Source organism: Prionailurus viverrinus, chromosome B2 (assembly GCF_022837055.1).
Source record: "Prionailurus viverrinus isolate Anna chromosome B2, UM_Priviv_1.0, whole genome shotgun sequence".
Taxonomy (NCBI): Eukaryota; Metazoa; Chordata; class Mammalia; order Carnivora; family Felidae; genus Prionailurus; species Prionailurus viverrinus.
The window spans coordinates 136,460,405-136,473,944 of record NC_062565.1 but is presented as its reverse complement, the minus strand read 5'-3'; the positions used below and the strand labels follow the sequence as shown (position 1 = coordinate 136,473,944).

Below are 13,540 nucleotides of genomic sequence, written 5' to 3'. Positions count from 1 at the left end.
TCCCTGCGAGGCTGTTGGGACAGCGTCGGGAACCAACAAGCTGATGTTGCTTCGCTGAGGATAACTGAGGCGTGCAGGACCTTGGTCTAATGGCCAGGAGATGGACGAACCAATGAGACAGGGAGAAGGGAAGATTGTAGGCCCCAGGTGAGGTTGGCGTGGGGGACGATGATCAGAGAGGCAAGGGCTCCCGCTGCTCTAGGAACCACAAAGTGGCTCGATGCTTACTGCTTCTTCTGTTGATGTTAATTGTTTCTGGAATAGTCTGTTGGCTCTGGTCCGGTCCTGTGCCAGGCAATGAGGCCTATAAGCCTCTGATGTGAGGCATAGGATCAAAGACCTACCACTTACACTTCTTACACTGAGCGCAAAGGGAAGGGCTGGCCATGAAATCCGCGACGTTCATACAGTCTGCAAAGAGTGTTCAGCCCCATGTGGTCCCTGAGTGTCCCTCTCTAGTTCTCAAATCATATGAGGACCTAAGCTCATCACCAGGGTTGTGCTGTTTCTAGGTCAAATCCTATATTGCCTTCTAAAAAAACGAAACAAAACAAAACAAAACGCTATATAAAATGTCCTCAAGTCATTTGATAAAGAGTTCCATCTTTTTTATATTAATTCATGAGAATAAGAGTCAAACTACTCAGCAAATGTCGTTCTAAACTCCTTCAACCCAAGTGGCTTACCTATATCAATAATATTTTCTTCACTTTAGTGCCAGGAACAATAATATAATTCTAGTATTTATCTGGAATAACTTTTTAAAGTCGTCACTTCCATTATTAAAAAAAGTTAGCAGGCTTCCCAATAAAATGTTGATAATATTCATATCCATTATTAAAACTGCTGTTGGTCTGTTAAATAATAAATTATGGTTCATCTACAAAGGCATATCCTAGGTCCATTTAAAATTACCATTACAACAAAGAGCTAACTGAATGGAACATGCTACTTACGATACAAATGAAGCTGGTGGGAGGGGGCACCTGGGTGGCTCAGGTGGTTAAGTGTCTGACTCTCGGTTTTGGCCCAGGTCATGATCTCACGATTCATGAGATCGAGCCCCAAGTGGGGCTCCATACTGACAGCATGGACACTACTTGGGATTCTCTTTCTCCCTCTCTCTCCGCCCCTCTACCCCACCCCCACCGCACGCATGCATGCACATTCTCTCTCTCAAAATAAATAAGTAAACGCAAATAAATAAGACAGTAGGATCTAAAACCTACACACCTAAGTTAGAGTTATACACAAAATCCAGATGCACAAAAAAACTGAATAGTATTGTTATTAGTACGGTAAGATGTTTCTTTCTTTCTAGACATCTCCGAAATCTTGATAATGTTATTGGTTTTATTAACAAAACATTTTTTGAATTTCCGAAACGACGTTACTCTCCTTTAGTTTGGGAGACAAAGACACAGACAGCTACATCATACAACTATTCCCTATGGATTACTTTTGGGTGGTGCTGTAGGGTTTGCAAACCACTCTCATTTTGCAGTGGAGCCACGCAAGGCAGACGCCGGTATTATTACTCCATTTTACAGAGAAGAAAACCGAGGAAGTCATTTGCTAATGGTTGCACGGCTCATAAATGGTGAAGCCAAGACTCAGTTTCTGGTCTTTTTCTCTCTACCCCACGGTTTGTGGGAAAACACTAAACTGTTAATGAACTGGGTGAATGGATTCCCAGAAGAGAAGCTTTGGGAAGGGGCGGACCTGGGCTGTGTCTGGAAGGGTCTAGGCAAGGAGATGGGGTGGGGATGGCCGGCCAAGGACAGGCAGAAGGAAGAGGCTGTCTCGAAAGCAGACAGGGAGCAAAAGCGTATGGGGCCACACTGTGATAGTGCTTCAGGCCAAGCGGTGTGATGGCGATTGTACCCCACACAGGATTTTATCACACACCATGGGGGCTTCTGAGTCAGGAAGGGACAGAACATCTCTACACTATGAGCCTACTTAATTAACTGGGAGAAAGAAGTTGACACAAGAACGTTTTTGAAAAGGCGCTTGCAATCAATCAGGCATCTGATAAAAATGTTCTGGTAGTGGGAAGAAATGAGGAAAGTGAGTGGGCAGGTCTGAGAAGAACACACAGAACGACCGGGAATACGGACCAACTCACCCTTCGGAGACACCTTGGGGATCATCACCCGGTACTACCACGGAGGAGAGAAACGAGGAAATTTTCCTTGGACATGTGTTAGGGGGAGCGGATGGGGTAGAGCCAGTCATGAAGGAGCATGACGCTTCCTCCTGAACAGAAGGCGAGGGTGAGGATGAGGAAATAATGGCTTGGGACAAACAGAGGGATCCCAGAACATGAGCTGGGAGGACAAGGGGAGGAAGTGACACCATGTGCTCGTGGAAGTGGGTTACGAGCTTCGGCTGGAGCAGACCTCATCCCCGACCCCACAACCGGCACGAACCTCGCTGCCACGTGATGGTGGAGGGCTCGATGTTGAGACGGGCGAATTTACTTATTTCCTCCTCCGTCAGCGTACTTGGATCAGTCTTATTTATTCCCAGTTTCTAATGATGAAGACGAAAAACAACGTGATCAATTTTGGAAGGAATAGAAGGCAAAATGTAGGGGCACCTGGGTGGCTCAGTCAATTAAGTGTCCAACTCTAGATTTCAGCTCAGGTCGTGATCTCAAGGGAGCTGTCAGCACAGAGCCTGACGTGGGGCTTGAACTCACTGCGAGATCATGACCTGAGCCGAAGTCGGATGCTTAACCGACGGAGTCACCCAGGCACCCCAAGGGGGTGAATTTTTAAAATCGATTATTACCAACCAATGCCTGTAACTTATACCATTAAGTTAGCTTTTAGTCTCTGAAAAGAGCAAGGGGGAATCCATGGGATTCCCAGGACAGCAGCAAATAGCACCAGGAAATAAACGATAAGACGGATAAGAGTTAAGATTACTTCCACTCGCACGACCGTGGCATCTTGCTGCAACAAAAACTTATAGAGATACATTTACAGAAGCCAGAACTTATTTCCTAGAAATCCAAGAATACAAGAGAAGGACTCTTGGAAATTTGATCTGTCAGTTGACTACGATGCTCCACACCTACAAAGCAGTCCTCCCGGTTTACAGCCGAAGGAACAGAGACCTCCAAAGAGGAACTAATCTGTCCGCTTGCCCTTTGGTGTAGCCGTGTCTCAGGCTTCTCCTTCTATTCTCTCTCGGTTATATTGCTCTGTCTCTAGAGTTTAACGCCCCAAAGAGTGTCTGAAAACCCAAATCAAGTTCAAAATTGCTGGCGTGGACAATTTTTCTGATTTGTTTCTAGGACATTTTCTTGTTGAAGAGCCAGCCACCAGCTGGAAACTTACTTTCAGCCGAGCAAGTTGAATGCTTGAAAACTCTCGAACACCATTCACTAAAGGAACGAGTCGATTATACAGCGCCTAAAAACACAAAACAAAAATAAAGCCCCACAAAAGTTTAAGGGCCAGCTAGGAACTTGGATAATTCACAGCATATGACAAAGCTCATTACATTTATAACCAAATTGTTTAGATTAGAGACCCTATTAAAATTCTTGGCTGACATAAACAATGTAGCCTTAACTTCTATCATTTCAATAAATCTGACTAGATCTGAAATCATGCACATTGCAAAAATGTTGCATAAATATGTATTTCTTGATCTCTACAGCCTTACAACCAGCAAATTAATATTTATCTGTACTTGGCTTCAAAAACGCACACGGGAGTTACTTTAATTGGGAGGAAGTCAGGATCCTTGTAAACATGCCAGAAAGTCCCACGTTTATCCACGGTCCACGCCCATGGGGAAGTAGCACCTAGTGCTCTATCACTGTCAGGTGTGTGTTTACCTCAGCTGCATGCACTTGAACTCCAACAAGGGGGTCTAATCTCATTCACAGTACATCTAGAATGGCTGCATGTAACATTACAGTCAAAAAGCTATCTTTCCAATCCCCTTAGTACAGACTGGAGATTGGACCTTTGGACAGAAGGAAGAGAACTGGTCTACCGATTACCTTCAAAACTGAAGTCCCATCCAGAGAATATTTGCCTTAAAATTACAACTAACATGGGGTGCCTGGGTGGCTCAGTCGGTTAAGCGTCTGACTTCGGCTCAGGTCATGATCTCGTGGTCCGTGAGTTCAAGCCCCGCGTCAGGCTCTGTGCTGACTGCTCAGAGCTTGAAGCCTGTTTCAGATTCTGTGTCTCCCTCTTTCTCTGACCCTCCCCCGTTCATGCTCCGTCTCTCTCTGTCTCAAAAATAAATAAACGTTAAAAAAAAAAAAATTAAAAAAAAAAAATTACAACTAACATAATTCACCCAACGGCTTGGCAGTGGTCATAAACTCATTTGAGAATCTGACCCAAATAGGGATCCTCTCCCCAAGAAATAAGGATACATAGAACTCACAAAATTGTTAATACAATTTCAGTTTATCGGCCCCACAAAGTTTTCCCATGAACTCCTCAAGAATCCAGAAATCCCAGGACAAGATGCCCAAAAAGGCCAACGAGAAAACTTCCTCACCTTGTCTGTTTGAGTGTTTTCGTGCAAAATCCTTGTGTCAATAGCGGCGGCCAGCAGGTTATTGGCGGCAGTGATGGCGTGGATGTCCCCGGTCAAGTGAAGGTTGAACTATAAAAGAAATGAAAACATCTTTCTACTTGTCTCAAACAACCGTGGCAGTATTCAAGGACTTCCCGAACAAATAAAATATTGCACGAATTACACAGCCTTATAATGAGCTAAGTCCGTAAAACAACTTAAATAAAAAAGCTGTGAGATCATAACCTGAGCCGAAGTCGGATGCTTTTTGGACTGAGCCACCCAGGCGCCCTCTAAGGCACTTTGTATTTTTACCTCCCCTCCAGGAAAGTGTTACCAACATCTGCCTCCCAGTAATGTATAAAAGCGTGTTTCAATCTCTCACTGGTAAGAGTTAGTATTGTTACTATTTAAAAAAAAAAAAAATCCAGCTGTCGATTTGACAAGTAAAATGGTAGTAGTTTTAATGTAGACTAATTTGATTATTAGTGAAAATAAACAACCAACGATTCGTTAACAGCTCTTTTCTGATGTTTGCATTGAATCCTTTCCCCATGTTACCGTTGGCTCATGTTTGTCCTTCCCGATGCCTGTTCGCTATCCACTGGGGTGTCCCCAGGCCCCAGACAGGCCTCTCTTCTTTTTCTGACCACCACCCCCTTCACCACAGTTGCAGCCTCGCGGCCATTATTGTCCCCGTGATCCGCTTCAATCAATGACTCAAGAGTTGCTCAGCTCACGCTCCCTGATGTCCCCCCTTTCCTCACGCCCCACATCTAATTCTGCAAACTCAGCAAACATGTCTGACATCGTTGCCATGCTTTTCCCATCCTCACTGCCACCTCCCTGGCCCACGCCACTGCCTTTCCCCCGGGCTTCCTTACTGCACTCTGTACTCCTAGCAGTGTATTCTCCGCACAGAGTCCAGAGCGATTTTCATAAAACTCAATTTACATCATGTTATTACTGTGTCACCATCCCCTCAATGGCGGACCGCGATATTCAAACAAGATCTAGGCCATGAAATTCAAAGCCCGAAGGAGCTGGCCCCGTGCCCATTTCCGTATTTCACTTCCTCTATCCCCACTGGCCCCCTGACAACACGCTGATGGCCTCCGGTTCCCCGGAGACCCCTCCCCGCCCCCGTACTGTCCCCCAAGCAGGTCCCACTCTCCCCCCATTCTGCACAACCCTGGCTCCCTCTCGCCCTTCAAGACTCAGTATTTTCACTTTCCATTCTTCAACCCATCTGGAATTTATTCAAACATTTTCCCATGATTATTTCTTAAGTTTCTGTCGGTACGAGTTGTCTATTCATGCACTCAGTCAACAAACACGGTCTGAGGGTCGGGCATTGTGCTCAGAGCTGGGGATAGAGAGATGAAGGAGATACGGAAGGTCTTCGAATTCAAGGAACAGACTGCCTGATTGTTTTTGGCCTATTGAACGATCATAAGGCAGCTGAAACCATCATATGCCTGAAGTTTGCCCCAAGTCTGAGCCATGCAGCTGATGTCATATGACAGCAGGACACCGATGCCCTTTGAGTATTTGCACAGGAATTTCTGAGCCATTCCCCTGGGCATGTTCCTTGTACCCTGTCCCCAACCTGGCCTCTTGGCTCTGGTTCTTCCTTGTGAACGTTACTCATCCCCCTTCAGATGTGAGGCTTGGGGCTATTTTTTCCAGCAACGCCTTACACTATTCTCTCTCAGCCCACCCCCAGCACTTGAAGAGTGTCCATATTTTCCCTTTAGCTTTCCTGACCCTCAGGCCTCCATAGGCAAACACCCTTCCGAATTCATTCATCGAAATCAACGAACATATTTACATCAAGTGGCATAGACATAAATAGCCCATAACACTCGTCAGGTTTTGCCACTGTAAGTGATGCAAACGTTTTTGGTTTTCAGAATCTTTAGGCCTTTGGACTGAGGATAAAGGACTGTGGGCCTGTGTTGATGGGGCACAGAAAAAAGGCTGCAGGAAGGAGAAACAGGGACACGTGACATGTGTTTCGCTGAGATCTTACCTCCTCCATGGGGATGACCTGGGCATATCCGCCGCCCGCGGCCCCTCCTGAACAACAGAACAGACGCCGTTTGAAATCATTCAGCAAGTATAGCTACACAGGATGAACAGAGCCCCGGGGACACAGCTCCCCAAACCCGGCAGGAAGGCACGCACCCCCAAGATGAAAACAGCAGGGAGTAAAGAAAACATCAACTGTCCATCAAAGCAGAACAAAAGGGGAAAACGTTCCCACTTCACCCAACAATACTATGTAAGGACTGGAGTTTCCTGGTTAAAAAAAAAAAAAAAAAAAAAAAAAGGTAAAAACAATACAGCAAATCTCATTACAGCCAACATGAGATTATTTTATTCATCTGTTACTAGATCTATGTGGCTCTGTGTCATTTCACCTGCACATGCTTTGAATATCAAAAAAAAAAACCGCTCAAAAAAATCCACCTGGTGAACTCAGACCAATGCATTGTAAGATGCGGCCAAGAGATTTTAGAGAACAGTATATAAAATTTGTCAGGCTGACTATCCCTCAAGGGAGTAACGTCACTACATTAAAAAGACTTCTCTTTCTTAAAAACAATAGTGATACCTTCCGTGTCCAGATCATCTTATGGTGTGCCCTGTTCTTTATCTGCTATGTCATTTGGTCCTCACGACAATTCCGTAAACCTGGTACTCTAGAACTTTTAGCACTTTCACAAATGTGGCCCAGAGAGGTTACGACTGGCTGAAGGTCACACAGCAGCAAGAGACACAGCCACAGAGAAAACCGCAGGCTTCTTGCTACAAGTTTAGCGTTCGTTCCACCACAGAATGTGTGACGTTCTCTGAGTTATCGGCACTTAATGAGTTCAGAGTTATTAACATCTGTGACAGTGAGATAAACAGAATACCGCTAAAATCCACAAAGTGCCAAGAACGAATAGTAATTGCGGCAATAAATGCTATTGTTAACGCGAGCTGAAGGATGACCTCATGATAAATCAGTGTGAGTGTGAAGGTGCCAGATGTCAGCCCAGCACAGCCAGACAGAAATTGCACCACAGCTCTGTCCACAGCTGGTCAGTTTCCAGAGCTCTGCAGGCCCCCCCAGCAACTCTCGCGCGATGAAGCAACGAGGGTCCAGCTGAAAGGGTGTCTAACTGGCTGGAAAGACCTTTCTCTGTGGCAGGGGTGGATGATACAACAGCAGTACGAATAAGAAGGTATCAATCAGGTGCAAGGCTTCCGCCCAAGGCTGGAGTCCTGAGCAAGGGCCCAGCAGCTGCTCCACGGAGCCAGGGCGATGGGCTTCTTGCGGGGCTCTGCCGAAACCCCCGCCGCAGCCCCCTCTGCGGGAGGACCGCCTCGGGAGGACCACCGCATACTGAGCGTGCAGGTGGGGTGTGCGTTGGGATGAAACGTCGGGATGAGACGTACCGGTCCCTCTGACAAGTTTTAACGCTAATGTTCTTTCAAAACTTTGCTCTGCCCCCAATTTTGCTCTGCAAAATATATCAGTTGTTAAATCAAGTACCTTTCACGCCAAAAGTTGGTCCTTGAGAAGGTTGTCTGAGACACGCAAAGGAGTTGATGTTGAGGTGTGCAGTCAAAGCCTGTACAAGCCCAACTGTAACTGTACTCTTCCCTTCCCCGAGAGGGGTGGGTGTGATCCTGGTTTGGAAAAAGAGAGAGAGAGAGAGAGAGAGAGAGAGAGAGAGAGAGAGAGAGAAAATTTAATAATATTTCCTAGACCTATGCAAAATCAACCTAAGGTACGAGAACCAAATCAGAGCAGACAGGTAGAGAACATGCCATTCCCAATTTCACTTAAAAATTCAACTTCCAGGGACTTTTACGGTCTACCCACATCACACAGGCCATGTTTAAGCTAAAGCCAAGAAACAGACACACTCTTTACCAAGAGACCAAAAAAGAAAAGTTATTCGGCAGTGATAACATTAGCAGCTTCAAGAAATGGCATAGAATTATCCATCAAATGGTTTAAATAATTAAGCTGATGTTGTTTCTTCTTAATGGGTGATGTGGCATTCATTCGTCTAGGGCCATTTACTGGGGGCACAGTGCGGGCACAAGGCCTACTCGATGGTCCATGGCCAGACTCTGAGCATTGGAAGGCATCCCATCGTACCCTCTCATCCATCTTCTTCCAGATCTCAGGGCCCAGGGCTTGTCCCCACCATGTTGCAACACAGTGAGGGAGCCTCATTACCTCTGGGGTAGCCCATTCATTTCTGGATAGCTTTTTACGGTTAGAGAGTTTTTTGTCCTAAAGAGATGTCTGCGTTCCTATAGCTCCTATCTCTTGGAGTCAGACACACTGAGCTTAATCCCTTCTCAATCAACAGCCCCTCAAGCATTGGGAAAGAATGAGTCCAACACTCCCCAGCACACAAAGACCCCAAGTGCTCTGGAGGACCTCGTTGACCACCACACTCTATAAAAGCAAACATCACACATTAGTTACGACCATCATGGCGTTAACTAAGAAGACAGGCGTGCATTACACTCCCAAATAAGGACCCATAAAACTGTTCCGTAGCACACTCTGACCATTGTTACAAGATTTAAAAACTGTCATGTTGGCTTGCGACATGGTCTCCGATGAGTTAGATGGTGCAGTCAGGGTCGTCCAGGACTCTCAACCACAACAAAACCGACAATAAGAGTTTTCTGACCTATAAAACCTAGTGATGTGACCACAAAGAAATAGAAAAAAAGCCTTAGATATATCATCGTCCCCAACTGCCTCAGACCGCCACAGTGATACAATCAATCATCCTTTCAGCAAATATTTATTAAGTACTACTATGTGCCAGACCACTAGATCCTGGGGACACAATGATTGACCAAGTTGGACTCCATCACTGCTCTCCCAGGGCTTACAACCGATGGAAGATATGGACAGACTGACCGGCAATTACAATTAAAGTGATAAACACATATGAGAGAAACAGGGCAATCAGACTGTGTTATGAGAGCACAAGGCAGGAGGATCTGATTACGTTTGGGGCATCGGGAAAGTCTTCATATAAGAAGTGCCACCTAAGCTAAGACCCGGCGAATGAATAAACGTTAGCCAGATAAAGATGGAGGGTGGGCTTGGGGTCGTTAACATATGAGGTTCTGTGAAGGGCGCCTGGCTGACGCAGACGGTTGAGCGTCTGACTTCGGCTCAAGTCATGACCTCACAGTTCGTGAGTTCGAGCCCGCGTCGGGCTCTGTGCTGACAGCTCACAGCCTGGAGCCTGCTTCAGATTCTGTGTCTCCCTCCCTCTGCCCCATCCCCGCACGCGTGCTCCTGCTCTCTCTCTCTCAAAAATAAATAAACGTTAAAAAAATATTTAAATATGTGAGGTTCTGTGCGTTTACATTTCTTAGGTTAATTTTTGTCCTCGATAAGGAAACTGAGGCACGAAGAGGTTCAGTAACTTGCCCAAGGCCAAACAGCAAGCAGTAAAGCCGGAAATCAAAACCCGTCAGCTGACTTCGCCAAGTCATTTCTACAGACAGAAACTGTAACTGTTGTTCGCCACTAATTAGCAACTGAAAGCATGGGAGTGGGGAAGATCACAGTGAGAGGGAACACAGCATAAAGAGGGATAGGATGGAATCTTCTAGAACGTGTTCTCTGAAGGCATGGCCAGAAGAAAGCAAAAGGAAACAAAAGGAGCAGTAGGGAGAAATCTTGAGGATGAGGCAGGGCTGCGACAGGGGCGTCTCCGAAGGGAACCGGGGAAGTGCCCACGGAATCACAGGCCACGGGGACGCCCGACTCTGGGTGAGGGCTGAGAAGCCATCACCGCACGAAGCAACAGGGTCGCTGGCAGGGTGCACGGCCCCACACATGCTTGGTGACGTACGCCTCCCTCCACTCCTCAAGCCGCATGACACCTGGTCAACATGAAGGCCCAGGTACGTGAAAGTGTTTCCACTTTGAGTCAACTTCCTGTTGATGAGTACAAGAAAAAGAGTGGTTGGAAAGCCACAGGCATCACGGTCTTCGGGCGGCCTGTAAAAAAAAGTATCAAACACAGGGTGGGTTAAGTACGGTCCTCGTCGTCCACTGTTTGCAAAGGAATAGGTGGGCTACTTCGGTGCGTCACGTGAAGCATCACATTTTCGTCCCCAGGGATGTGCTAATATAGCTGTCGGAGACAGCCTGACGCAGACACGCCCAGAGATGACCTCCTCCAAACTTCGGCCGGCCATCCAAGTCTTAATTAGAAACATAGGACGGCTTAGCATTCTGCCAACTGATACAATTCAGGAAAATCAAAAAGCAGGAAGTATTTATTGGGAGCAATAAAAGGAGAGCCACAGTAAACATTTTATTCCACCTCATTCCTACGTTGGATCTCAAACTTGGGTTTAACGGCTGTCCCAGTGTCCTTAGCTCTGACTCCAAATTATCCAGTTGACTCAGAAGACAGTGAAGGCCAACTTAACCTAATTGCTGTTCTCCGGAAGAGCTTAGAGTTTACGGAGCGGGAACAATGCCTTTCGCTCATGCTCTTCCTCAACATCTCCCTGTAGCTCTATCCGCCCCCCTCTGTTTCCCACAGCATTTATTATGTATGTATCACATCACTTTCCTGAGGGTCTTATTACAAGCTTCCTGACACGGCTGTCCTGCCTACCAGCCCACAAGCTTGCTGAGGCGAAGGACTATACCCATTCTCATTGCGTTTCTGTCACCTGTCCAGGCACAATCGAGCAAAAAACGCTTGACAAAGCAAGGGCATCTTTTCTTTAAAAAAAAAAAAAATTTTTTTTTAATGTTTATTATTTTTGAGAGAGAGACAGAGACAGAGAGCAAGCAGGGGAGGGGCAGAGAGAGAGGGAGACACAGAATCAGAAGCAGGCTCCAGGCTCTGAGCCATCAGCCCAGAGCCTGACGCGGGGCTCGAACTCACAGACCGCGAGATCGTGACCTGAGCCGAAGGCAGCCGCTCAACCGACTGAGCCACCCAGGCGCCCCAGCATGCACATCTTTTCTAAGACAAATGTTTACTGTCAACTACAGTTAACGATTTATCAAAGCACTCCGTGACTTCGGATGTGTGGACACATCCTATGAGAAGTTTACCATTTGCTCCAAGGTCAAAGAGATTGCTTATGCAGAGAGGAGTGGCAAAACAGTGTGCAGTTCTCAAACTCTGGCATCTTGAACAGAATCACGTCATGAGCCATGGATCTAACCTTGAACTCCAAAACTACATGCTCAAGCAGCATGTGAATATATATCACTCATCCCGGGCATCTTCGTGACTGGGAAGTCGTTACAGGCTTTTTATTCCTGGCAACAAACTCTGTAGCCCACTGGGTTGTGTTTCCTATCACACCTGACTGACGGGAGTGAGCAGTCCAAAAAGGCCCAGTCGGTAGCGATCTCTTGTAAATACCTTTGTTTTAGTCTGCAAGTTGTGCAAATAGCAGAAAAACTCACAGAGGTTTAAATAGTGACCCAAGGTAGAAAACCAAAATCTTAGAAAAGCCAGGAAAGATTATTTAACACTGACCAAAATAATGGCTTGGAACATTAAAAAGAAAAAAACCCAAAAAACAGATCAGATATTTGGCACTCTGCAGGAAAGAAATACAGTGATGTGAATGACTTTAATTATTCTTTAATGTGAAACTCGGTCTGTTCACAGACCAATTTGGGCTTCTTTTTTAACTGCTCTTTCTGCCTGAGCAATTTAGAGAAGTTCTCAACACTTCTGCGCAGAAATCGGGACAGGGCCAATGGAGACATATCTTGCACACACATTCAATGCCCTACAGCTGCACTCCAAGGCAAGTTCTCAAACAAATTCCTTTTCGTTAGTGTAACTGGGAAAATATGTAAAACTCAAGAGCCCCTAAGATTCTTTTGGCGTATTTCCCCGAACGATTCCCAATACTTTTCATTTTGTCAGGCAAAGCAAATAAAGTGATGTGTAGGTGTAAATACCATGCGATGTGTAGCTGATGAAATACAGATGATTCCGATGGAGTCAGAAATCCTCAAGTTAGAAGAACAGCTTTTAAAATGAAGTAATCTGTTCCGCATTTGGGTTATTAACAGAAGATTTTCTTTTAATCCTGTTGTTTTATATTTTAATTCTACCGTTGACACGCTTAAATCACATTTATACATAAATTCGAAAGTACAACAACAAATGTATTATTGAGGTGTCTTGAAAAACGACTTGGGTGCCTGCATTCTTCTAAAGCACGGGAAAAGACTCATGTTACAGTATTCGGAAATAAAAGTGGGACACAAAATGGTATTTATAGCATGATCTCAATGTGTAAAAAGAATGGATGCAGAGAGAAAATCCTGGAAGGAAATACAAAAAATTGTAACACCTCTCAGTAATGAGAGACTTCGTTTTTTCCTTTTTGTCTTTCATGATGTTAACTTTTTATATTGTAAGCCAGGATTATTTCCAGAATAGAGAAATCCTTCAGAAACAGTAAATAACTCATTTATTGGAGAGGTCCTCTTGTAAGATTTTATTTTTAAGTAATTTCTATCCCCATGGGGGCTTAAATTCACAACCCCAAGGCCAAGAGTTGCAGGCTCTACTGACTGAGCCAGCCAGGTACCTGGGAGGGGTCCTTTATATTTCTAAAGATATAGCAATAAACAGCATGTTTGATAATCGTCACTTTCCATTAACGGACGTGACCGAAAGCAAAACTATGGAGGCGACCGGGTTTCAAATGAACTTTTCATTTTACATTGTAAGTAAAATGATTGTCTGGTATTTTACAACCGATCTCAAAGATCCAGCTATTAAAAGGTGCGAAAACAGAAGCAGTTTACACACTTAAAAAATATGCCATCTGTTGTGTGGGTGGGGGAACACAGTGTGGTATATAGATTTTCCAAAAACCTTCAGGCTTTCCTTACAGATGCAGGTATGTCTCAAAATCCTACCCTCACAGCATTTCCGCCCCCTCAGTGGAGTTG

General features: G+C 45.4%; 1 protein-coding gene across 1 annotated transcript in view; it reads right to left on the bottom strand.

The window, feature by feature from the left end:
- MTHFD1L (methylenetetrahydrofolate dehydrogenase (NADP+ dependent) 1 like) overlaps positions 1 to 13,540 on the bottom strand; it is a 186,251-nt gene that overhangs the window by 126,991 nt on the left and 45,720 nt on the right. The window contains exons 12-16 of the mRNA XM_047858248.1: positions 8,096 to 8,232; positions 6,584 to 6,630; positions 4,534 to 4,641; positions 3,348 to 3,422; positions 2,433 to 2,535 (exon numbers count right to left, since the gene is read on the bottom strand). Of these exons, the coding sequence (XP_047714204.1) occupies positions 2,433 to 2,535; positions 3,348 to 3,422; positions 4,534 to 4,641; positions 6,584 to 6,630; positions 8,096 to 8,232 (470 nt within the window). The remainder of the gene's footprint in view (positions 1 to 2,432; positions 2,536 to 3,347; positions 3,423 to 4,533; positions 4,642 to 6,583; positions 6,631 to 8,095; positions 8,233 to 13,540) is intronic.